Source organism: Copidosoma floridanum, unplaced genomic scaffold, assembly GCF_036245765.1.
Source record: "Copidosoma floridanum isolate Cflo_tuat_1 unplaced genomic scaffold, Cflo_Japanese_pri ptg000009l, whole genome shotgun sequence".
NCBI lineage: Eukaryota > Metazoa > Arthropoda > Insecta > Hymenoptera > Encyrtidae > Copidosoma > Copidosoma floridanum.
In genome coordinates this window covers 9,414,122-9,439,247 of record NW_028321886.1, presented here as the reverse complement: position 1 = coordinate 9,439,247, position 25,126 = coordinate 9,414,122, and the positions used below count along the sequence as shown (strand labels likewise).

The 25,126-nt window shown below is 46.5% G+C and overlaps 3 protein-coding genes and 2 non-coding genes across 5 annotated transcripts; 2 read left to right on the top strand and 3 right to left on the bottom strand.

The window, feature by feature from the left end:
* The first annotated feature begins 736 nt into the window (after window positions 1-736).
* On the top strand, window positions 737-17,934 carry LOC106638001 (uncharacterized). The gene is made up of 8 exons (XM_089589769.1): window positions 737-860; window positions 11,680-11,780; window positions 12,179-12,327; window positions 15,143-15,467; window positions 15,537-15,675; window positions 16,409-16,610; window positions 16,685-17,444; window positions 17,511-17,934. The coding sequence occupies exons 1-8, from the start codon at window positions 737-739 to the stop codon at window positions 17,904-17,906; spliced, it is 2,196 nt and encodes a 731-aa protein (XP_089445895.1). The 3' UTR covers window positions 17,907-17,934.
* On the bottom strand, window positions 3,014-3,085 carry TRNAM-CAU (transfer RNA methionine (anticodon CAU)). The gene has a single exon. It is a non-coding gene; the product is annotated as a tRNA-Met (tRNA).
* An 895-nt stretch (window positions 17,935-18,829) lies between the features above and the next one.
* Window positions 18,830-18,901, bottom strand: TRNAQ-CUG (transfer RNA glutamine (anticodon CUG)). The gene has a single exon. It is a non-coding gene; the product is annotated as a tRNA-Gln (tRNA).
* A 509-nt stretch (window positions 18,902-19,410) lies between these two features.
* Window positions 19,411-22,112, top strand: LOC106638036 (receptor expression-enhancing protein 5). Its single transcript, XM_014351055.2, has 4 exons — window positions 19,411-19,843; window positions 20,524-20,756; window positions 20,889-21,024; window positions 21,105-22,112. The coding sequence occupies exons 1-4, from the start codon at window positions 19,717-19,719 to the stop codon at window positions 21,143-21,145; spliced, it is 537 nt and encodes a 178-aa protein (XP_014206541.2). The 5' UTR covers window positions 19,411-19,716; the 3' UTR covers window positions 21,146-22,112.
* gudu (Armadillo repeat-containing protein gudu) lies at window positions 22,094-24,951 on the bottom strand. Its single transcript, XM_014351001.2, has 10 exons — window positions 24,908-24,951; window positions 24,521-24,848; window positions 24,164-24,454; window positions 23,829-24,077; window positions 23,571-23,765; window positions 23,248-23,484; window positions 22,760-23,164; window positions 22,469-22,690; window positions 22,281-22,396; window positions 22,094-22,209 (listed from the first exon to the last, which is right to left on the bottom strand). The coding sequence occupies exons 1-10, from the start codon at window positions 24,949-24,951 to the stop codon at window positions 22,176-22,178; spliced, it is 2,121 nt and encodes a 706-aa protein (XP_014206487.2). The 3' UTR covers window positions 22,094-22,175.
* Window positions 24,952-25,126: the final 175 nt, after the last annotated feature.

The following is a 25,126-nucleotide window of genomic DNA, read 5'->3' as shown; positions in this document are numbered from 1 at the left end:
GTGTACTTTCTTGGTAGGTGGATAAATATTTGCGTGGCATTGAAATTCCGGAGGGAGGGAGGAAGGGAGCCCTTGGGGGCATTTTTTTCGCTCTTGTTATCGTTTTTCCTAAATTCAAGAGGGGGAGGGCCGTGCCTGAATTTGGGAAAGCGCGCCAAGTACACCTGCTCATACATACATATACGTACGGTGTATGTACGCCGATTCGCATTCCGCGCATTCAGAGAGAGTTGGGTTGTTTAATTATATACACAGGGTCGGTGAGAGCGCGTGTAACCCTATATTATAAGCTCGAAAGCTCGGGCTCACCACGTACACACACACACACACACCCCCCCCAATGTTATATATACATATATGTGCGAACACGCATTCAACTAACCCCGTGTGTTGTCTTGCAGGTGTTATCTCGGCAGGTGATAAGAAGCACCCTTGTGCTGTTCCTCCTTCTCCTCGGCGTTCCTGCTTCTCTCGAGCATCGTCGCTTGGGCGGGCGTGCATCAGCGATCTCTCGTAGCTCCAAAGGGTGAGAAGGCGAGAGGTAGGGAGGGAGGAAAGAAGAGCTGGCCCGGGGCGTATCAGCTCGGCTCGGCTGCACGGCTGATACGCTACTGCTGGAGGGGAGAAACATGAGAGGAGGAACGTGAGAGAGAGGACCGGACTAAGGGAGTCGAGAGAGAGAGAGAGAAAGCGCGGAAGGGAGCTCCGAGGCTCATCCGGAATAACAACAACGAAGATGAGATGGAACGGGGGCCGCCTTCGTTGGCCCGCTCTGCCGCTCCTGATGATGCCGATGCTCGCACTGCTCCACCTGGCTTTCGAGCTGCCCGACCTCGCCGAGGCCCTGCACGACGCCAGAGGTGAGTAGTCTGCGTGCTCTTTAACTCCGGCCTCGAGTTTATGCATTTTCGGTACTTGCTTGCTTGTTGGCAACTTTCTTGACGTTATGCGAGCAGTGACATATACAGTAACAACAGAGGGTGAAGTTTTCGTTTGCCCGCAGCGTCGCTTACAATTACAAGTGTACATCCATATACACGTATGTACTTAACTCAACGGGATTTCATCTGTAATGATGAAATATATTCGTTTTCTGCGAGAAGGTGTTAAAGTCACACATCGGTGGAATCGACGAGACGGGAAAAAAAAAATTCATCAATCATTCATGAAAAAAAAGTAATTTAGTAATTAATAATTTTTTTTTTTTCGTAAAAGCAAAACCGCTCGTTAAATCGTTGATACTTCATATCGTACGTTGAATAATTAAAGTTATAGAAACAGACAGCTTTTATGAATCATATACGACTCGTAGCGTGGCTCACCCCCGGGGGGGCTAGGTGGGGTGGTAATATTATATGTATACGTATGTATGTATTTCTCGGTACAGTAAAATTCAATCGCGTAATAACGCGGGTACCTAATCCACGAGTTGATATGTGGAGGAAAAAGAGGGAGCGAAACGAAAGCCGAGCAAAGTTGAAAAGCGAAAATCCTTTCCTCGGTACGGCAGCTTCAACCGGACGCGTATCTACCTACCCCCCGAAGTGAAAAAGCGTGGAGGCTGCAGTTGGGGTACTTGGTCGCGTCGTCGTGTCACGTGTCTTTCGGGAGACGCGGGGTGTAGGCATATCAGGTAGCGCCGGGCCGTGTCGTCGCATGCACTACCCCTGATTAATTATTTCGAGTGGCGACCACCAGCCAACGTCACCCGCTATTCTCTCGCTTCCTCTCTCCTTCTCCTCTCCAGCCCGAGCACACCTATATTTTCCTTTTACCTCCGCTTTTGGCCCGCTCTCTCCTACATCCATGCCCCCCCCCCCCCGCATTAATATTCATGCGGGAGCTCGCGCCCGCGATCTTTGCACACGCATTCACGTACCTACTTGTATCTTTCTACCTGTATATCTGTATACCTGTGTGTACGATATTTTGGTAGGGGTAGCTGTCACGGTGTAAATACCTACAAATATGCCCAATCATTTTCACCTGCAGTATCTTGTGCGTATACACATGCGTTTATTACCTATGTGTACTAACAATCGTGTGGCTTCCTCGACTCCGAAATTCGTTATTTCCGTTGATTCATTAGCCTCGACTGAGACTTATCGAAAATTAATTCAGAAAAAAACGATTAAAAAGCACTCGGTTTGCATCTAACGCGCCGATAAATTTTTTTGTACCTGCGTGTGTATAGAGCTTACGATGAGTCGATGCTAATGTACGCGCATACATTTAAGAAGCGTGAAATTCGCTCGGACGGGCAAATATATTTCACGTCGGGCTCAAAGGGAGTTTTTAGCTGTAGTGCAGTCCGGTGTGTCTACTTACTTGCGCCGGGGACACCTGCAGTGTCCGATCGCACCGGATTTTATACAAAGAGAATTTATCCGCGCCCCGTTTGGCATTAGAATTGCAAATTCGAAGAATACTCTATATTGGGTATATCTCTTACCTGTCCACGGTGTCTTTGTACGTGTATATAGATATAATATTATAAACAAGTTGCTTCTCTTTGATGTAGGTAGACGACGTCAGAAGCCGAGTACTTGTTGTTTGCGATTTATACATGGCCTTTGGTGCATATTTGTTAATGCGCGTGAGTGTGTTGTATACATTTAATATTGTATTTTGTTTCCGCCCGTTGTTTCGACAGCTCCTCCACCGATACTTTTTTTGCATAAAAAAATTTTTTTTAAAGTTTGCTTGTAGCAATACAACATTTCAGCGATTCGGGTGTGGTTCCACAAATTTTGATTATGTGTACTTCGGGACAAACGAGCAAGAACAATTTTTCAATTTTTCCCTTGGAAACGTGAAATCAAAATAAATTAATTTTAAATAAAATAAATAAATTTCATTGCAACTCCTGTAAGATCAAAGTAGTTTATAATTCACAGAATCCAATTTCGGTTTTTGGCATTTTCAAACAAAAGTAATAATAAATTTTCAATTGCGAGAAATGGCGTAGTTATTGCTCACCGAAGCATATAAAAAAAAAAAAAAAAATTTGATCTAGCAGAGCGTGGTTTCGATCCACGGACCTCTGGGTTATGGGCCCAGCACGCTTCCACTGCGCCACTCTGCTCTTGTGCCGCCGTTGAGGTTAGAGCGGTACAAGAGCTGCGTCACCCCTGGCAGCAGTACTTCTCTCCGTGTCGGACATACACATTTCAACCATATCATATCAAATTTCGTCATTGCGTATTTTTAATCACCCATTGACGTACGTGCAATTGTCATTTATTATATTTTGCTAAATTAAAGTTTTTTTCTCCCCTTAATTTGTAAAAAAAAAAAAAAAAAAAAAAAAAAAAAGTATGCACTGCACAAAGTGAAGCAAAAACAAAATCCTCGGAGTACATAGGTATACGTACTATACAGACTGTAGTATACATATAGATGAGGTCATACAAAGCGAGACGCCCGAAAATCGCGTATTAACATTTAAAAGTCGGCGATCATCTCTGGACTAGTAATCAGCGAGAGGTAATCGGACTCGCCTTCGCCATGCAATAAGTATACCTATAATGTTCGATTTTTCACGAATCCCTCTGGCACCCGACCTAAAGAGAAAATCCAATGTGGACTCGGAAAGAGGGAAAAAATAATAAAAATAACAAACAATTCGCGGTATGCATTGTTATTTTCCCTAATTGTATTCAAGCCCGCTTTTTTGAAGAATTTTTAATTTCGAGGGACTATAGAGGAGGAAACGGGTTACACACACGCACATACGAACCACGTGCATGGAAAAAACAAAAAATATGTACATGCAAGCGCGCTCTCTGGAATGACAAATCTGAATGTTGATCATTCTTGCGGTGCTTCTCGGGGCGCGCGTATTCTTACTTACACGGGGCAATTTTCATAATTCAGTACCTACTCCCATGCAGAGCACGCGCTCGCGCTTATAAAACATACACCCACTTAATATGTACACATATACCTATACATATATGGATAAACAAGAGTGTAAGAGAGAGAGAGAGAGTTGGCGCCGACGCGTACAATAACACGCACGAGTGGCCGTGCAGCGGCTAACGAGTGATAATAAGCCGGTGAACTGGACGTTAATTAGTCTTGCTCGTTTGTATTATTCCTGGGGCTCTGGTTAACCCCTCCCCCACCCCCTATGATGCCTTATTGGGTTCTTCTTCCCTTCGACCCCCTCTACAGCCAACACCGCCCCGCCGTTCACCCCCGCTTTTATGTTGGAACAGTTAAAGACACTCCCGGGAGAGAGAATAACTATTATTTTAACGACACTTTTTTTTTTTCTCAATTCAGACTATGAAGTTAATTTTCATTCTTTCAATTTCATGTAATTCACTCGCACTCGTTTAACTTAGTCAACATCAGACCCAGACGTCACTTTTATTTAAAATCAGTATATGTGTTTGCAAAATTTGTACAGCTTGAAACGATTACACACACTTATTTCATGCTAATTTTATGTATAATGGCTGTAAATGGCCATGACTCAGCTTTGGTCAAAGTTTGAAAAAAAAAAAAAATGTAAAAACTGAAGAAAGAAAAAAAACCACACTGCACGTTATATTGGTACATACAATAACGCCATTTTTATAACCAACACGTATACCCCCCTTATAGATGTAATGGTGCAAAAGTCAAAGAGTTATGTACTCACACGTTGTACAAAAGGATTTTCAAAGCAAACAAACATGACTTTATACACACAAAAGCTCCATCTCGAGAGCGTTATTCTATTCCCACACCATACGAAGAAAGAGAGAGAGGCCGAGAAAAGGGAACTAATAATCTGTCAATAACGAGGGGGGGGTGGGCCGATGGGGGGATGGGGCCATCTGGTCTCTGGAGCTAGGCTGCAGGGAGAGAGAGAGACCGCGCGTGCAAACACTGAATCCCATGTACACACACACAAGTACAGTGAAGAAGGAGAAGAAGTAAAAAAGGTACCGCTCGAGCGTGAACGCGTCGAAAGAAGTGCAGCGCCTCGTTGACTCGTATTACGATACATAACGTGTACAATTTCTTCTTCATCTTTTTTTTTTTTTTTTTTTTTTTTTTCGCGCAATGCCTCGGGTAATGTATCGTATCGACAGTAAGCAGGAACGCCGAAAGATATCTGGCCTGGATCATCGTCTTGGGGTAAAATTTCCGTGAAAAGGGAACAAATTTACGAAAGTTTTCATCTGCTTTATGGATCGCGTTTACTCCCGCGGGGCCATTTTTTTTTTCCTCTCCTTTTCGGACCTTGTGATATACCTTCGCACACCACCCGCGCTTCTTTACGACGGCTCGACGGGACGTGGCTGTCCCTGGAATTTGTTCCCCGAAAATGAGATAAAAAGCGAGATGAAAGGCAAACGGTTATCCGCGCCCAGACGGCGGTGACGCAGAGTGTGCGTAAAATTGAAACTTTTCAACGTACACTCGACAACAACGGGAACATTTAATTCCAGAAACGACCGCCCTTTGGCAATAAAACGCGTAAAAGGGACAAAACAAACCGAGCAAAAAAAAAAAAAAAAAAAAAAGAAACCCACTACAGTAAAGTACAATCATCACCTTCGGGGTGTTTATTCATCGCCCGCGAGATTAGGCCTAATAAGTATCGCGTTATTATACCCCTCTCTCTCTCTTGTACAATATAAAGGCGAGATAGGGGGACGATAACAGGGTGGCCCTCCGCGTTATTTAATCGAGGAAATAATTCCCCAGGCACCATAGCCGGGGCAATAAGTTCAGCGAAAAGGTGGTGGAGGCGGAAGGGGTTGGCACGACGAAAATTGCCCGCGGCGCGTTATACACGATCTAGCGGCCGTTTGTTTCGTTTAGCCTTCCTTTCGTGCGCTTCACTTTTGTACACAATGTACGTAGGACTCGAGTTTGTCGACACCTTCCTCCTCCTCCTCGAGGGAGAGATAATTCGCACGCCACCTGCTGTAATCCAGATGTGCTCCCACGCTAATTGCACGCGCTTCCGTTGATTAGATTAAAAAAAAACAAAAAAACAATAATAACTCGCTCTTCTTCTTTTTTTATTAACCTCCCACCTTTTGTCACCCCAGGGTGTAACTTTGATTAAAAAGGCACGCTGGGACCGTACACAAGCAAAGTTTTTGCCAAAGTCACTCTCTACTCGGTATACACGGGATTGGGCGTTGTGATTAAAAAACTAATAATGCTCGAGATCGAGTTTGGTGCCGGCCGGGGTATCGTATGCCCCCTGTATTCTCCGTTTTTCACGTGGACTCTCAAAGATGCCCGAGCGAACGTAACTGTATTACGTGTACCTATCACCGCTAACGAGCGACAGCCAAGAAGGCGTTGTTCAAGCATACACATGTATACATATGTTTATACCCATCATCCTGCAGACCTTGTATACACAGGTATATCACCGGAGGCCCGCATATCTCATCCCGAGCGGCGGGCGCTAAACGGCTGGCTGAATCGCGAGACTCGCGCGCGTAATCAAGTTGTTGTTCAATTTACTTGGAAAATTGTTGAAACCCGGTACAAGTAGCGCACGAGAGAGGAGGAGGGAGGAGGTACATAGGGTATACATAATGGCTGGAACTTTGCTCGAGCTGCAGGCTTCGTCGTCTGCATCGCGTATATTAGAGAGAAGCCGCTCGTCGTCGTCAGGGTGGGATATGTCATTTGCGCTGTACGTTAGTTTGGGCGCGTCGATAAACCAAGCCCGCGATAATTCGCCCCCCCCCCTCGTATCTGCAAGCACGTGCACGCGGATGCATAAAGTTTGTTCGCGCAGCGAAGATATCGAATTATGTGTATGTGCATTATATTCCCGTGTCGCGCTAACCGAATTTCACTCGATCGGCGCGCGAAAAATGAACGCTGCTTTGTGTACCTCTATACGGTGTTTTTTTTTTTTTTTTTTTTTTTTCAAACGAAAGTTCTCCTTCCTCCCTCCCTCCTGTGTGTTGGGGTGTGGGTACAAAAGTATACATTTTGAGCGGCGATGACAAACCAAGTTATAGTTACCGGCATCGGATAATTACTTTGTCAGTATCGATAATGTCACGCTTTCACGAGTAAAATAACGCAATTACCCCCCAGCCCTACTTTGGGCTTTTCAAACTTGGAAAAAGGATTGAAACGAAAGCTCTCCAACTGCTGTATTTTTACGGTAGGGGCTCGTTGCCCTGCGCGCGAATCGAGTTTCTCTCGGTGTACAGTCGGTCGGCGAAACGATTGAATCTCTCGGGAGGACGTGCCCCGGTGCAAAACAACACGAAAAATCCATTGGAAATTTTTCCGACCGAGTGCATTTCGGTTCGCGATGGGATGGTTAACAAAAGGGGGGGGGGTGGAGGGAATAATGTAAGCAAACGATAACAAAAAAAACGTGACGGCTGTTACAGGTATATTGGCGGGTCGAGTTCGAGTTCCGAAACTGTCTGACGGGAGCTGCATGCCGCCGCGAAATTTAATCAACAGTTCGAGCCTCCCTCTATGTAGGTATAGTGGGGTACAGGTATCCATTTATATATGTACGTGTCGCGCTTTCGAGCGAATCAGGGCAGCGAGGAGGAGCCAATAGAACAATTTTCGAAATTGAACTCCATGTACCAACGCGGTGTGTGCGCAAGTTGCTGGCAATTCCAAAGATACTTTAGCGGAGCAGTGTACAACTGCGCCGAATTTCTCTCCCGCCCGCGTGTGTACAAACAAGCAAGAGCCCACGGGGAGGGCGCGCAATGGCAATAATTTTCATTAAATCAAGCACCACACCGCGCGTGTACCTACCTCTATAACGGTCCACCGCACTCGCGTGTTTCGAGAATTTCCCAGCAATAGGTGTCCTGTCTCCCGCGGGCGGGGGGTAAAACTAAGTGTTTGTCGCAACTTACTACCTGCACACGGCAGAGTGTATACTACAGTTGCAAAGAACCGCACGCGCGCCGCGACCGACTTGAAAGTTACGCGAGTGAGCTTGTACATTGGGAAATAATACTTATAAGATGCACGAGCGCACTTTGACGGTATTTAATTAACTGAGGGTGAAATTTTTTTGTATGTACAAATTTTTCATGCTCAAGCGACTTTGAATGAAAATTCAGGTATACCCTAAAGAGACAAAAGACGGGAAAAAAAGAACGAGTATAGGTACTGGTTTGCTGAATGCTTTCATTGCTAAAGGTTGAAGGGTGTGGAGCTTATAATATGGTACTCGTTAACAGCTGGATGTCTTTCAGCTCTCGAGCGCGAGAGGAGAGGATCGAGTGCACGCGGGACACTTGTCAGTGCCTCCTATATCTATATATACGTTACGTATTAAATGCTCTCGAAGCACCGGGTGGAGAGGCTGCTTGCACCGAGTATAATACTGCAACGATCGAGTGGACCGAGTGCAAACCGCTTACGTCTTCTTCCTCTCCCTATACTTACTCCCTCTCGTCTACTGTGTTATGACTGATGTTGCAGTTGGAAAACGCCAACGAGATGTAGATGAAACATCGTTGCGGTTGCAGAAAGTGTAATTTTTTTAGAGAAATGTGCAAAATTCCCTTGATGGATGTGTAAACGTATAATGTACCCCGTGCTCGAAAACGAGATGGCGCGAGGAAACGAATTGCGTAATACGTATAACGAACGGACGAGCAAACGAACGAGGGACCGACAGAACGAATGTCTAGAAAACTCGGTAGAATCGGATTACCATTGGATTGGAGCTTGCGGTTAAATGGAGATGGAAAAACGACGAAGAGGCAGCGGCAAAATGAACGGGCGAGGGAACAAATGAAACGGGAAATAATAAAGGATGCCCCGAAAAAACAGCGTGGCTCCGACAGCCGGAAGATGAAAAGAGGAGGAGGGACGAGCAAACAAAAAAAAACCTTACCACACTGGCAATTAAAAATCGGCTGTGATCGATCTTACACGCGTTGCATATAGGTACGTTTTGTATCCAATCTTTTACTTTTGATGCGAACAAACGGAGAAACGCGCAAGGAAGGATCATCGATGATAAATCGCCAGCAATCCCAGCCCAACGATCTCAAGTGTCGCCCTTTCACGCGGGTGCTCATCACCTCTATAGCCATATCCCTTTTCTTCCCATCGGCGCGGTCTTTCGCTTACGTAACCATTGATAAAAATTAAATCGAGTATAAACGATAAATCCACCCCTCCTTTCTTGTCCGATCGTTAAATAGGTATATACGTTTAGGGAAGGGTGGGCCTTTTATTACTTTGCGCAACTCCCCCGTTGCAGAGGTCTCGTAGCCGGTGCTCCGGGGGGCTCTCGTCCCCGAATTTTCGTCCACTATCGATCCTTTCTCGGTTTTCACCGGCCATCAGCCTCGTTTCTCTCACCTAACGAGCTCCACTCTCGCTTTCGCCCCATCCGATATATATACATCTGCGCCCTCTTCCTCCTCTTTCGTGCGAAGGCGTAATCTCTTGAGCCGTCCTCCTCTCTCTACCGTTCCCTGTAATTTACTCGGGCCTGTACGCACAGCTTTTCCGTTCGACGCCATCAGCTCTATGCCCGTCGAGCTTCGAACTGCACGGGAATCATATCGTCACCCTGTATATCCACGACGCCAAATTCGATAGCTCCTCGGAGCTGTGTAGTTTAGACGTGCAGGTACTGGTGCGCGTTATGGATATAGGCAAAATAGCCACCCAATTACCGACACTCGAGTGTCCTCGCTCTTCTTTTTTTAATCAAAAGTAACACAGCGCCCCGAGTGCGAGACAATAAGGCGGAGGGAATCCGGGGGACAAAGGCAGGGTACAGCGAGTAATCCGGTTCCGAGAGCGACGGTGGAATCGGGCGGATTAAAATTTGAGCGAGATCTCGTCGCTGCTGCCGCGTGGCTTCTGATTTCGTGAAAAAAAAAAAAAGAAAAAGAAAAGAACAGAAATCCGCTCTTGTTGCTCCATATCATCCCGGTGTGTAGGAGGATTGTGAGGATTCAGTCACGGGGAAGGGATATACTGGTGGTGGTCTTTGGTGCGTAACTGCGCGCTCCTTATAATTAAATGTTTGCAAAAGCTCTCTCTTTATGCTCGGCTGGACGCTCGAAAGAGAAGCTATTCTTTTAACGAAGGAAACGGGGAAAACGCAATATACCTGCAGATATGTATAAGTACAAGTATTTATTTTTTAGTTAAACAAATAAACTGACGATACGCGTGTACATATCAAAAAAGTATACGTATGGATAATATGAAAGACTTACTTGGTGCAGTAAAAAAAGCTCTTTTTGATCAGAGGGTTAAAAATGTCGCGGACGAAACTGAGCGCATTCTTTTTTTTTCCTGCCTCCCTGGAACTGTTGACCGCGCGCTTGAATATTTCACTCCACGGTGATGGCCGCGGGGGAAATCGGATGAGAAGCTTCGATGACTCCACGCCTAATCGGCTCAATAAAAAGGAAAGGAAAAAAAATCCATATACCATAGAGGGAAGAAGCTTTGGGACACGCTATGAGAAATGGAAATAATTCATCGATAAAAGTGTAGGTGTATCACTCGAATCCCCGATGGAGACACGTCTAATAGGTTTATACCGTTTATCGGCATCAGCGAAACGACATCTTCGGTCGTATATCTACTCTTGTATGCTTGCTCCCATGTACAGTTATACATCATTCGCGCAGCTCCTCGACTCGAATCTCGCTAATTCCCGATATATACCCAACAGCCACCCTCTCCTACTCGCACCCTTGCCGATGCTCCCTCGACCGATCGCCCCGAATCTCCCTTTTCCCCGTTCGCGCTCGGCTTTTTCACCGTTCGCTAATCCACGCCGCGCGTACACAGCTTGATCCCCCCCCCCCCCCCGAAGGCTGGGTCGCATTAGAGGCCGAGTAAAACATTAATGCCCTCGTTTCGGCGATTCCGAGCCACTACCCCACCCTTCGATAACAACAACCCCTACATAGATATCGCGTGTATGTATAGCCAGCGATAATCGTCATGGGGCCCGGAAAATCCAGTCGCGTGTCCTCGCTCGGCTATATGTGGGCACGCGTGCACCCACGACATGATATACAATGTACACGCGTTTTCGGTAACTGCCGCAAGGGGGGTTGGGCGGTGCAAGTCCCGTAGGGACCCTCCTGTACATGAGCGAGCCTTGGGGGGGGGGAGTAAACGTTTTGTTCGATTATTTTTCAGCGAGGGGGGGGATTATTTTTCGTGCGGTTCGAGAGAAAAGAATCGCAGATAGCCGAACGGAAATCGGTGCGTGCGTGTGCGGACACCATTTTATATACCCCCCGCGCGACGATCGGATGTGCCATTAATCAAGCTCTCGGGGCGGCTAAGCGTGCGCCCGATGAGCTGCGAACGATATCAATCCCCTTTCTGACCTTACACTCGGGGGGGGGGGTCGATGCGCGCAAATGGAGATGACGGCGAGAGGGGGCCCCCCGGCTAATGAACATCTCTCTCGGCAGCCACTGCCGTTGGATAGATAAACAAATAGAGCCCCGAGTATCGCGAGGAGGAGAAAGGAGGAGTAGGCGCAAAGAAAACCTTATCTCGGTGTGCTCTTCAGATTTCGCGTGATTTATTGGGTCGTCTACTCGCTCGAGGGGGATCAAAGTCGTGGGAAAAAAAAGGATGTTCTATATTTTATATATATATATATATGTGAGTCTTTGTGTTTTGTGATAATAATTATAATAATGATGTGTGTTGCATGTGATGTTTCAGGCTGCAACCGAACGGTCAGAAATTCAGTGGGTTGGATCAGATGGACGGGGAGGATGGGCAGGTGCGTCATTAGAATCAGGACGCCCCTGAAGGACCCTCAGGTAACCATTTTATAATCCCTTATATTTTTCGGTTCAACTGTATAAACTTGGAAGACGGTGCAGTTTTGAAATTTGGCGCTCGGAGACGAGGCCGCGATTCGGTCGGCGCGTCACGTTCTTGGAAAAGTTTTCGGGGCCCGACACGAGAACAATTTCAATTTGCGCTCGAGAAACTAGTTAGCGTCCTCGTTTCGATCGACGGCGGTCGAATTTCGTAACTTTGATCATCCCCCCGCGGATTCTCGGTGGATCCACAACCCCCCGGACGCGCGCCACGTGGATTCCCAACTCGTTCCCCGATGGAGTATTATTTTCGACCGTCAACTTTTCACGTTGGAGCAAAAGAAAAACAGAAACAAAAAATACGAAAGAGGTGGACGGCGCAATTAATTTTGCAGGTGATAGAGATGAGGATCAGGAGAATGCAAGTCGGCGTTTTGAAGAACTCCCGCTGCGTGGGGGCTTACGTGCAGTTTTCCGACGAACTGGAGGACCTCGACGAGAGCACGGGTCGCTACTGCGGACACGTAACCGGCAACGCGACAAGGTGGGTATATATACATATACATACACATACATGTAATAAAAAATAATTGCACCGAGAGCCCCCCCACCCACCCTCCCCGTGACAAAAAGCCTCGCTCAACTTTACGGACGTGATACGCGTATATGCACATACCACCCCGTAACTTTTTCGCCTCGTCGACGAAAACTCAGATGCTTATTTTCTTTATTGCCGTTATTACTATTCATGAACCGTGAGACGCGACGAGCGATCTCTGCACCTTTTTTTTCCCCTTCCTCGACCGCTGCAGGTATATTCGTGGCCTGTAACTTTTGTTGTTACCTATACGATAATTGTAATGACACGCGGGTCGAGGCTTACACGGAAACGCAGTCACTGGTGTAAAAGCGGGTGTCGTCAAACCAGAGACCGCGACTGAAAGTTGGTGCAATTGTTGTTTTAAAACGCGACGGGGGAGGAAGGGAGTTCCCCTGCGTTTCGTTCAACGGAGGGCAGATAGGCGCAGTCGAACGACTGAATGCGAGATTTCCCCGCCGAGTCGCAAGTTTACTTTGCTCCGGCGGAGCGACGGAGGGATGTAGCGCCGCGCGTAACTTGTACAAATAAAAAGAGTCAAAGGAAAAGAAGATAGGGGGAGGCGAGGGTAGGCGCGTACTCGTTGCAGAGGGGATGAGCAAGAAAGAGCCTGGGGGAGCACGTTCTAAGACGTCGTCCTCGTCTCGCGCGGACACTGCCTCTCTCTGTTATATACCATTGTATTAGCCGACTGTACACGCATATATACACTCAACTACGTGTATACGAAGAAGAGGGGGTGTTCTGTTTCCTCTGCTTAATTTGGCGCCGTGGGTGTAGGTATGCACCTAATATAAAAGCAAAGCTCTTTCCCACCGCAGGAACGGCATATTGCACGCAGCTTACCGTGTGTGTGGTTTGTATTACCTACCTACTTTTTTTGCGTTTGTCCGTATATATACCTATACGACTTTTTAAACAGTCCTCGTTCGTTATGCCAGTGGCGTGTACATGCACGTAGGTACACCGAGATAATAACAGTTTGGCGCTGCAGCCTCTTTCATTTCGAGAAAGAACAAAGGCTGCTTTTTTTCTTTTTTTTTTTTTTTTTGTGTTCGTACACGCGCTTATAGGTGTAGTATACATACGTAGGTGTACGGTTGTTCCCCGGTCTGCACCTTCATTTGGCTCAACGCTGCTGCTGATGTTCCTGTTTTCCGAAACGCGTGTAACCAGCAACACCTTGTTGTTGCTTGCAGCGCCCGGAGCTTTTTCTTTTTTCTTGCGTCTACTTGGCGCTTCTTAAAATTACTTTCGGCCAAGAGGAGTAGGGCACGCCTTTGTCCGCGTTTTACGTCGAAATACCTACTCGTGAATACATACATATACACGTATACCCGCATGTGTCTAGGCGAAAATAAAAGTGTCAAGTGGGCTCGTTACTCTCGCAATTGCAATACCTGTACCTACTGAAAAATAAATGTGTGATTGGTTTTCTCGTGGGTACGTGTATATGAATGTATAAAGTTTTTTTTTTTTTTTATATTTTCAAGCAATTCTTCAACAAGTAGTGGTGAATGTACTACGCTCGCGGGGCAAAGGAAATGCGAATTTGCGCTACGCGCCGAGGTACTCGTATAGCTCGCCAATGATCCGAAATCGCTCGGGACATACTACACTGAGAGAGACATATTATATGCACTATGTTCAACCGAGCGCGAAAATAGATCCCCGGCTCCTCCGAGCGCTGCACTGGTGACGGGCGGCCGATACATATATATATAACGCATACACCGGGCCGGAAAATGCGAGCGTCCGCTCTTTCGCGCGGCTCCGTTGTCTCTTTCTCTCCCCGGGGAGTCTACGCGGATTTACATGAAAAACAACAACGTCCTACGCGAGAGAGTCACCTATACACCTGAAATTTCGGATTCGCGTGATTTAGGGGCTCTGGGGCTCTTTGTTTGCCAACCGAATCGTCGCTCGCTCGAATAATCAATCCAGCTTTCAATTATACCATCCATTTTCTTTCTTTTTTCTTTTTTTTTTTTTTTTACTTTCCGAATAGTGCTTTTTTTTTTATTCACTGTATATTTGTACCTAAAAGCTTTTCCATCGGATCGAAAGACATTACCACCAAACAAAGATTTAATTTTTCATGCATCGGGCACTTGGCAGACATCACGAGTGCATTGTACACTTATATAAGACACATATGTGGCACAAAAATGAAGTTCCCATAGTCAATCTTTGCTTATATACGTGCATAAATGGATGTACACAGATGCACCGTCACCGAGGCAAAACACCCCGCGGGCTGCAACAACGGCACTGCACAGTATATATAATATGTATACGTGTATACACCTATAAGGTATACAATCCAGCTGGTACAGAACTGTTCTTTTGGCCCCGGGGAGAGCTATACGTGGAGTACACAAGCCGGTGGAGGGTGAGATTCCCCCGTCTTACACCCCGGCCCCTTCTTGCGCGTCGTTACGTATATCGTATAGACGTCATGTACGAGTCCCGTGTCTGGCATGGCTCATTTCTCAACCCTTGAATGGAGACGATCCCCCTTTCTCTCCCTTCCTCTCTCTGCAGCGGTGCGAGTCGATTTGTCGGGGACCGATTCGTTGCAGGCACGCGCTCCAACACCATACCTCTGTGCTTGCGGTTACGTTGCATGTACAGCTTCACTGCAAGTCGAGGGGCAAGTCACGGTGCTGAACAAACTTTTTGTTTTGGGGGTAGCAACCGAAATATTATATACAAATATGTACCTTTTCTCACCTTATTGCGGGGTGGTTGTGTGACGTAGGTTGTTCCTCCGCCGAGGGCCCGACCTGACGGTCCTCCTCGACTCGGAGAGCCGCTTCGCCGCGGACAACCCGGTGATATTCTCCGCGCAGTTCTCGATCCTGCCAGCGAGGCTCGTCAACGAGCGCCACTACGTCCAACAGCAGCCCCCGGCCGTGGAAACGGGAGTGGCCATGGCGATGCAGCAGCAACTACTGCCGGCCGAGGCCCTCACCGGGGAGTGCCCCTTCGAGTGCCAGATACGAAACGACCGGCGGACCTGCAAGCTCGTCTCACCCGGCTGGCCCGGGGTGTATCCCCGAGGGATCAGGTGTCGCGTGGCGATGGTAAAATAAATTTGGTTTTTGCATTAAAGAGCTGTATAAAAGTAATACGTGTGCATGCGTATACGATAGGAGTCGAGCGCCGGAAGGTTTCGCCTGGGTGGCAGTCCCGAGGACTCGTACAACCTGATGAACCACACGAGCCAGGAGGCTTGTCGTTCCGAGTTTTGCGAGCAAGAGCACGTCCAGGCGGACCAACAACTCCAGAGCGGTAAGACGAGCCGTGCAACTTACGTCCATGTGCCTCTGTGTGTGTGTGTGTGTTTACTTGTATCAGTCGACTCTCGTTGTCCCTTGGATTTGTGTGTAATTGGACGCGCGTCGTAACAGAGGGGCAGGCGATACATTACATACTCTACTTTGGCCCGTGGTGTTTGCTCATACATATATAATCTCGAGCCTCCTCAACGACGGAGCCTGATGGCGTGACCATTCATACGACCCGTTACATCCTCTCCTGTCACCCCCACACAAAATAAATACACATCGCAAAACCTATTGTATATTTTCGTGCGCGTTGTGTACATGGGCTCAAGTGCGTGTATTGTACATTCCTTCCTGGGTGACGTCGAGTCGAGTTTGGGAGCCAAGCCGATTATTTGTCTTTGATAGTGGATCCAAGGAGACGCCGGCCCCTCGTCCCCCAAATTCAAAGCAAACATCGTACGAGCCGATAAGTCGCGCGCGCGTTAGATTGAGCCGTCCACTCGTAACAGCCGGAGAGAGACGCGATAACGCGTGTATATATATATATATATGTGTGTGTGTGTGTAGCCATAAAAACAAGAGCCTCGTATCGCAGGAGGAAGAACAATCGAGGCCTGATCCTCGCGGTAAATAACCCCCTCCACGCATTAGGCGGCTTCCTCGTAAGCTCCCCCCCACACACACACACAAGTAGGTTCATACAAGGTAGTACAGCTAAACTGCTCACTCGACAGCAGACCGGGACGACGAGGACGAGATGATGATCCTCCCCGCGTCCCCGAGGCCGATTAAGAAGCACGAGCGTAAAAGGGCCAAATCAGGCAGGCATCGCGAGGGCCTCCAGCTGTCCTTGGAGATCGAGGCCGATCGGGACGAGCACTCGGCTAGGGGCGATCGCAACCGGGGAGTCGACGACGCGCTCTTCTGGTCCAAGAGCAGGTGAGTCATCTATACACCCTTATCGCTACATGGATACACGGTCGTACATGTGTACACGTTTGGTCGGTATATAGAGGTGGGAGGCGGGGCCAGCACCACCGGCACAGGCAACACCAGCAGCGGTCGCCGGCACAGCACCACCACCGGCGGCTACCGTCTTCCCGCAGCTACCTCGGCAGCATTAGTTGCGTGGGCGATTATTTGGCGCTCCTCGAGAACGTGGACGGCCGGCTACTGGAGATCGGCAAGTTCTGCGGGGAGGGCCGGGTACCGCAGATCATGTCGCGCGGCAGCAACATCGTCGTCGAGTTTCATGCCGAGCGGGACGGCACCATCATGCACGACGGCTTCCACCTGAGCATCCAGGAGTCCGAGGCCCTGCCCACGGCCCTGGCGAGCAGCAGCCTCCAAGCTAGCTCGGTGAGGCTCCCTGGTACATCGGCGACCGGCCGAGGTGGCGAGGTGTTGCAGCAACGGGACGACCAGCCGGGCTGCGACTTTGTCTATCAGTCGTGGGTGCGCTCGCGCGACAGCGTCAAGTCCCTGAGGAGCTGGTACCCGCCGGGTACGCTGTGTAGTTACCGGTTCACCGGCCGGCCCGGGGAGAGGGTGTCCGTTCTCCTGAAGATCGTGCGGGACGAGGAGGCTACCCCGTCGCCGGCGGTCCAGCGGAACTCGAGCAACAGGCGCAGTACCATCAACGAGACGGCCCTCGGTGGTGCCGACCATTGTCCTGGCAACGAGATTGCCGTGTACAACGCCACCCACTCGAACGGCAGCTTCCTCATGTGGTCCTTTTGCGACGCTACCCACACCGACATCAACAATTTGCAGGTATGTATATATTTTTCATCACAATTATTTTGGAGTTGAGTATGTTATTTATTTGTCCATCTTCAGGTACCCATCGTGTCTACGGGCAGTGCTCTGTTGGTGCAGTTCTACAGCGCCGCGGGCTCGTACAGCGGCCAGGACTTTACGTACTCGGTAACTTACAAGTTCGTGAAGAGGCCGGCGGCTAACGCGACGAAGCGGCTCATTTCCCTGAGGCCCGTGGACCTTTCCTCGCTGAACCTCGGCGAGACCGACACCTGCAACTGCGACGACTTTGCCGACCGCATCGGGAACTTCAAGAGCTGGTTCATCGTCCTCCTCGTCCTCGGTGTTATTAGCTTCGTCGGAGCCATCATCACGATAATAGCTCTGCTGGTCAAGTGCGCTAAAATACGAGCTGCCGAAAACAAGCTCCTACAGACTCCCAATAGATCGATATACTACAAAGGCTCGACCGACTGAGCTCACCGTTGCGCGTTTTTTTTTTACAATATAATATGATATACGTACATACATAATTAATATATACCATACGCGCGTGTATGTAACAACGACGCGCACTGTTTTTATACAACATAATTTATCACGAGAAACCGAGACTGCGCGATTATATAAGTGAGGAATCAAGTATTGGATGTATAGTTTGTAAGGGACGTGAATTGTCGCTGCGGAAGCACAAAGAGTTCGAGTAAGTTTGGAGATCGATTCAAGTACATGTGTATATTATGTAATATATCGAATTAGTTTATCATAGGAAATGCCGTGTGTCGTGCGCGCTAGAAGTGTTTTTGTCCGAGCATTTTTTTTTATTCTTAAGATATTTCATCTGCATATCAGTAATTTGAATTGATGACTCGTAACGGTTTGAATGTGCGAAAAAAAAAAAAAAAAAACGTTATTTATATATACGATATACATTGTACATTTATGATTTTTAAGATAACTAAAAGAAAACGTGAAGCGTATATACAATACAACAAAAAAACAGCATATCAATAACTTGTATGAAAATTTATAATAATTATAATGTGTTACCTGAAACTGCAATTTTTTTTGCCGATCAAATAATTTAATGATATAAATTAAGAACGATGATACGTCTTGTACTGATTTACTATATGTACCGCACCGTACCAAAGCTCAAATATACTTTTGAATCTACCAAAAACTGCTTGCTCATTTTTTCACCGATCCTTCAACTAAGTTCAACAAAACACGATCAACGCTTGATTAACTACGATTCTAGAAATTTGATTTATTTATTTATGACTGACACAAAATGCAAATCTCAACCCAAGTGTCAAATACTGGTTTCTTATTGTTTTATAAAAATTAACTATTGCCTGCTTAAAACAAGCAACAAGTTTGAAATAAAAAAAAAAGCTAGGTTCCACCGAGATTTGAACTCGGATCGCTGGATTCAGAGTCCAGAGTGCTAACCATTACACCATGGAACCACGAAGTGGGCGATGGTTCATAATATTTATAAATCAGAATTAATTTTTTATTTTGTAATTTTTACATATTATATTATACAATAAATTTTTTCGATATCAATTAAAAAAAAAATAATAAACTTGTTCTACTATTGACTACATAATTTAATGAACTTGGTAAGTGATATCGACTATCGGCATTTGTTATTGACAAACGATACAATTGTATGTACCAGATGATGGTACAAAAAAAAAAACAGAGATCGTCTACTTGGCAGTCGATAAAACAAACCCTTAACCTATACACGCGCAAGTTATACTAGTGTTTGTATAGAAGAAAAAACAACAAATTGATTTCCACGTTAACGTGATATATTATTAGTCAAACTGATAAAAATTTTTTTATCACATAAGGCAACTCATCGATCAAATATTAATTATCAATTTTTCGTAATTATCAAGAAAACCATTAAAACTTTTTTTTAAATCTCATTAAGCCCCACCCCCTTCCCGCGCCACAGGGCAATCTCATTCCGCTGCGAGGTAAGGGGAATAGGTATCCAAGTAAAAAATCAAGCGCGTGTCAAAAACACGAATATTTCTTCACAAAGTAACACCAATACCAGCCGTGTATATATCGCAATGTTCGCAATATTCGTATAATCATTATTATAAGTACCGTATAAATACCGAAAGACTTACTTATCCATATCGTACGGTCAAGCCACTGATCTCTGGTCAAGCGACTGAACAACAGCATCGACAATTCCGCGGATTCACGGGACCAGAAAAGTTGCAGCCCGGGACCTGGGGAGTAAAACATCAACGAGGCTAGGATGGCGCGAGTCGTGGCTATCAAGGAGACCCTGGAGCAAGCGCTGAAGGATGAGAGCAAGCCCTGGACGCGTTACCTCGCCCTTGCCGAAAAAAAATCCGGCCTCGACAGGCTCTACATATTCGTGGGTAAGCCAAAAATCTGCGAACTTTAATTTGCGAATATAAAGTTTGGAGCTGGGTCCTTCTGCCGTTGTCGTGTCTCTTATTTTTTCTCTTGGCTTCGCTCAATTCGTTATCTGTACCTCGCAATAGGTGTACAGAGCCATCGCTTAATAATGCTCCGTTAGCTCGGGATTTTGCTTTGCAGGTTATAAGTGCTCGCGCCCGGGATCTTCGCGGCCTTCGCGTGGACATTGCAAGCCATGGCTTCCTTTTTTTTTTCCTGCTGTGTTTTGCGCTTATTTACGTAATCTTGTATATATAAGTACGCGAGACCTGCTAGCTTAAGGAGTTATAAGTCGTTTAACCATCTGTTGTGTTGATGGAGACCAATACGATTGCCTTTAAATTACGATTCAACTTTTCTTACGTTCAAATTAGCATAAAGTATATATGCTTATTAAAAAGTAATCAATGTATGCTACCAGAATAACATCACTCGTTGACTGTACTTTAATCCATGACATTTGACATGGCGAGTCATGATAACAAATTATGCGTAATTGGCATTTATAAATGATTTTTCAGCTTTCTTCCATTAATCAAAGATGATTTAATTTACTTTTCATGTACAATTTACATTCATGTGCAAAAATAATCAGATCAAGTAGATATAAGTATAATGCATATGTAAATTCTGTTTTTAGCATCAGTCTTATTCTTGGCCCTCTACCTAGTCATTGGCATAGGACAGCAGCTTGTTTCAAATGTAATTGGATTCTTGTATCCAGCTTACTGTTCTATGAAAGCCATCGAAACAAAAGAAAAAGACGATGACACAAAGTGGCTGACATACTGGGTAGTATTTGCATTCTTTACTATAGTCGAGACCTTCTCCGACTATATTATTGGCTGGTTCCCAGTATATTGGCTTGCTAAGGTACGATAAAACTCTATTAACTTATAATATACATCTTATTGTTATAATATAATTTTAATGAGTAATCAATTTTTCGCGAAATTTTTTAGTTAAATCTTAAACTGTATTTTTTTTTTTTCATCATCATTGTAGTGTCTTTTCTACATTTGGCTGATGATTCCTACAGAGTATAACGGCTCTTTAGTCCTCTACCGGCGTATAATTCGTCCAAGATTCCTCCAATATCACACTAGCGTTGATGATATGTTAGCTGAAGCTAAAGGAGCAGGTAAGTTCTAATGTCCAAGCATTGTTGTCTAAATTTTAGTAATTAAACACAGTTGTCTTATAAATATTAATTTGTTTCAGCTCTGAAAGCAGCTGGGATGGCGAATGCAAAGAAAGATTAAGGTCAGATGACTTTCTAGCATACTTCCAAAAATATTTTCCAAATATTAGAAAATCAAGACTTGCGATAAATTCTTCTCACCCATTCCTTTATTAATTAATGCAATAATGTTTAAACACGAAAATCCCTAATACAATATTCTCTTATGTGACTCTTCAAAATTTTTAGGTACTTAAAATAGTGCTGTACATAGAAAAATTTACCAATTTTTTTTTTTTCGGTTAAAATGTAAAAATTCCCTATTATAAATTTCGTGTCGGACAGTTTGAAACCAATTGTGCAAAGTGCCTATAATATTATTTATATTTTTAAGTGGATTTTCGATGTTATTAATTTTTATAAGGATTATTGTCTTGTGCCATTTTCAGTTACTATTCGCATGCAAGCGGTTAAGAGTGATTTATTCATGGCAGAGTTGACAAGATAAATGTAAATTCCTTGTTAAAAAAAACATTCAAAAAATGACATAAATTTTTTTTTTTTTATATATATAAAACTTATTTTTTCTTGTAAAGTTCCAAACTTAATACACCTCATTGATAAGTTTTTTAAAATTAACGTATAAACATGCATTCTTGAATGCTAGCAAAGAATTTTTCACGGTGCTGGAGTCGCTTCAAATAGTAAATGTTGATTCAGTGTATGAATAAAATTCAAATCTGGCTTGGAGTCATTAAAATAGACCGGAAAGTCTGCAGCACGCATGAAAAAAATCGTGTGATACTCAGTTGAAAAATCGATGCATGGTACAAACAAAAAAAAATGTATAATATTAACTTATTTTTAAGAAGTACTAAGCAAATTAAAAGGAATATATTTCTTCATTCGCGTGGTTGAGGTAGATGATTTTATGATTAGTGTATATAAAAATATCCATGTGTACACGTATCTGTAAGATTTTTTGCTTCAAAAAGCTGTAATGCAACATATCCATCTGAATTAAAAGAGTTGTTAATATGCACAAACTAGTCCGCGGCCCTTCATTTTTGGATTTATTTTATTACCGTACATTACACGCCTCGAATATTTCCTCATCTTCGATAGTCGGTTTCCGCCAAAGTTGTTCTAAAACCAAATAAAAACCAATAATGTGAAAACATGTACTTTCAATAATCCATTCGTATAAAATACTGTACATCTCTTTGTGATGGAATTTTTCCGCTGTCAGGGCAAGCTTGCGAATATGTCGTATCGTGGTCGCAGCTGCTATTTGAACTTCCGGATCCTCTGAGCCAACCAACCGAAGTACGTGCTGAGACAAGATAACTCATTTTAATGGTACATCCGCTATATAGGTGTCCGAATGACATAGTAAAAAGTATACCTTGACAACGCCACAAGTATGCATGGTAATGCAATTGTAAGGCTCCTTGCTCAAGTGGTAAAACGCGATGCAGACTCCCTTCAGGACCTCTTTGTCCGTGCTCGTAAAGTAATTGACCAGAGGAGCGACCGCGTTGAGCCTGCCAAACTCGTAATTGTTCTGACCCCACTCGCTACAGAAGGCTATGGCGAGAGTCAGATTTGCCCTGAGTTTGTCGTCCTCCTAAAATACCACGTGGGAAAATATAAATACAACCAAAGGCAAAAGTTTGAGAGCAAAAGAGACAGCAACCGTGTTGACGAGGTTGGAGAGCTTCCGGACGACCCCGTGGTCCGTGAGAATACCGAGATTCTCGGGGTCAGTGGCGATCTCGGCGATGGTCGCGCAAACGGCGCTGAGCACCTGGTTGTCCTCGCTCTCGAGAAGACTGACGGTGAGCTCGAGGCCACCGACGAACGCGCGTACCATCTCCGGGGAGTTCTTGGCCCGGCGGATGCAGGGCACCAGGGCAAAACAGGCGTTCCGCTTAACGCGATCGCTCGAGTGCTTCAGCAGCGACCAGACCAGCCGCACCCCGTCCAATTTGTGCTCCTGGTCGTTTATCACGTCCATGCACGCCTCGTTCTCCGCGCACTGCTCGATCACGAGCGGTATGTTCTCCAGCAGGGGCTCGTACGTGGCGCTCAATAATGTTATCTGAGAATCGTACGGTTCAGTATACATATATTATATTGTACACACTCAGGCAATCGTATATCAAAGACCGCGCGTGTGTTTACCAGCTTGGGAAGTCCCTCATGAGCCCTGAGGGCGTCCCTGTTGGTGGGGTCCTTGCAGCACTCGGCCAAGGCGCCGACCACGTTGGCGAGGACATTCTGGTCCTCGTTTTCGTCGAGCAAGGAAACAAGCACCGCGACCAAGTTGTTCTGATTGAACCTGCCCACGTTCTCCGGGCTCATCGCGCACTTCCAGATCGCCCCCGTTATGGCCGCCATCAATTTTTTGTTCCTGTAAACCTGCAACACTCGACAAACTTGTACAACTTTCCTTCAATTTCACATCGGTATTGCAGATAACAATGAAAAAAAAAATGCACGAGGACCTCGTTGTTTTGCACGAGTTTGCAGAGCGGATCCAAGCCCCCAGCCTCGCGGACCATGTCCCGAGTGACCTTGTTCACCGCGCACTTGCGAATCGCCAGAGCGCAGTTCTCCTTGAGCTTGAAATTCTCGTTCTCGAGGTGCTGCACCACGTCTATGATGATGTCCATTCTCTCGTAGGCCAGCCTAAAGACTTTCTGCAAATTTCACGGCGCTCGATTTTATTCAACAAGGCAAAAAACATAAAAGTAAGGGCCCACCAGATCGGCACATTGCTGGACGGCGCCCATCAGCGGCACTATCAGATCGGTGCAGCGGGACTTGAGGAACCGGGCGATGAGGAACATGACCCCGTGCTTCCGCAGCTCCTCCTGGATCTTCGGGCTACTGCTCAGCGAGTTCAGAAGCTTGGCGCAGCCTATGGCCACGGCCAGCTGCTCCCGCTCCACGTCGTCGAGATCATTCGCCGGGCGCAGCACCACCGCGTCGGGCACGTCCATTATGTCGAGCTGTGCATTTTTACCCCAGACAAATTTTCTCATAAGATCAATCCGATCGGTGCGATGGCGAGGGGCAAACAATGAGGTGTGCGTACGATGAGGGGCACGCCACCGCGGACGCGGATCTGTTTCCTGGCCTTCCTGAGGAGCGCGATGCTAGCCATGGTCTCGACGGTGAGAACCTGGATGTCCCGGGCGGGGTGCTTGAGCAGCTTGATCAGCGGAGCCACGACCCCGAGGTCGACGAGGTGGCGGCGGATGTCGGGGGCCGACGAGACCTGCAGAAGAACGGCCAGCGAGCCGTGCTGGCACTTCATCTCCCGTGTCTCCAGTAGATTCACCAGCACCTCCAGCCCGCCCATCTCGTGGATGGCCCGCTGGATCACCTATGCGCGCCGTTTTTTTTTATACCCCTTTTTCTTTGCGTTGAAAATCTATGTGATCGGTCCTACCCTGCTGGAAAGCTCGTAGTCCTTGAGGAGGCAAAGGGCGACCGTGGTAGCCGTCTGGTTGCCAGCCTTCATGTACTTGATGAGCTTCTGCATGTGCCAATACTCGGCGGGCACCTCGGAGCTCAGCTCGTCCTTGACGAGGCGGCTCTCGTCCTCGCTCTCGGAGGTCGGCTCGTCGTCGGAGCTGGCCTCCTCGGGTGCCTCGCTGATCTGGCAGACCCGGGGCCCGAACGGCTCCCCGGTGACCAGTGAGATCTGCGTTGGTGGCCCGGCCGCCGTCGAGACCGAGTCCGAGGACTTTCTCCTGGCGCCGAGGGCCGTTTCCGACCTGCCCGAATTGAAAGGTTATCCGATGGGCTTGTCTCTACTCGCGAGTACCATACTTACGAGTTTATCGACGGGGCGTCTTTTTTCTTGCTCTTTGGGGGCATTTTTCGTCGTATACGTGGGCTCTGCCGATCGAGGAGGCTTACCGGACCGGTTTATAATATTCTGATCAGTGGATTTTCAACGACATTTATTTTGCTGTTTCCAGCGGTTGGCTGCAACTCGAGGAAAGAGGCACGCTATCGATTTAACAATCGGCCAGGTGATTGCGAGCACCCC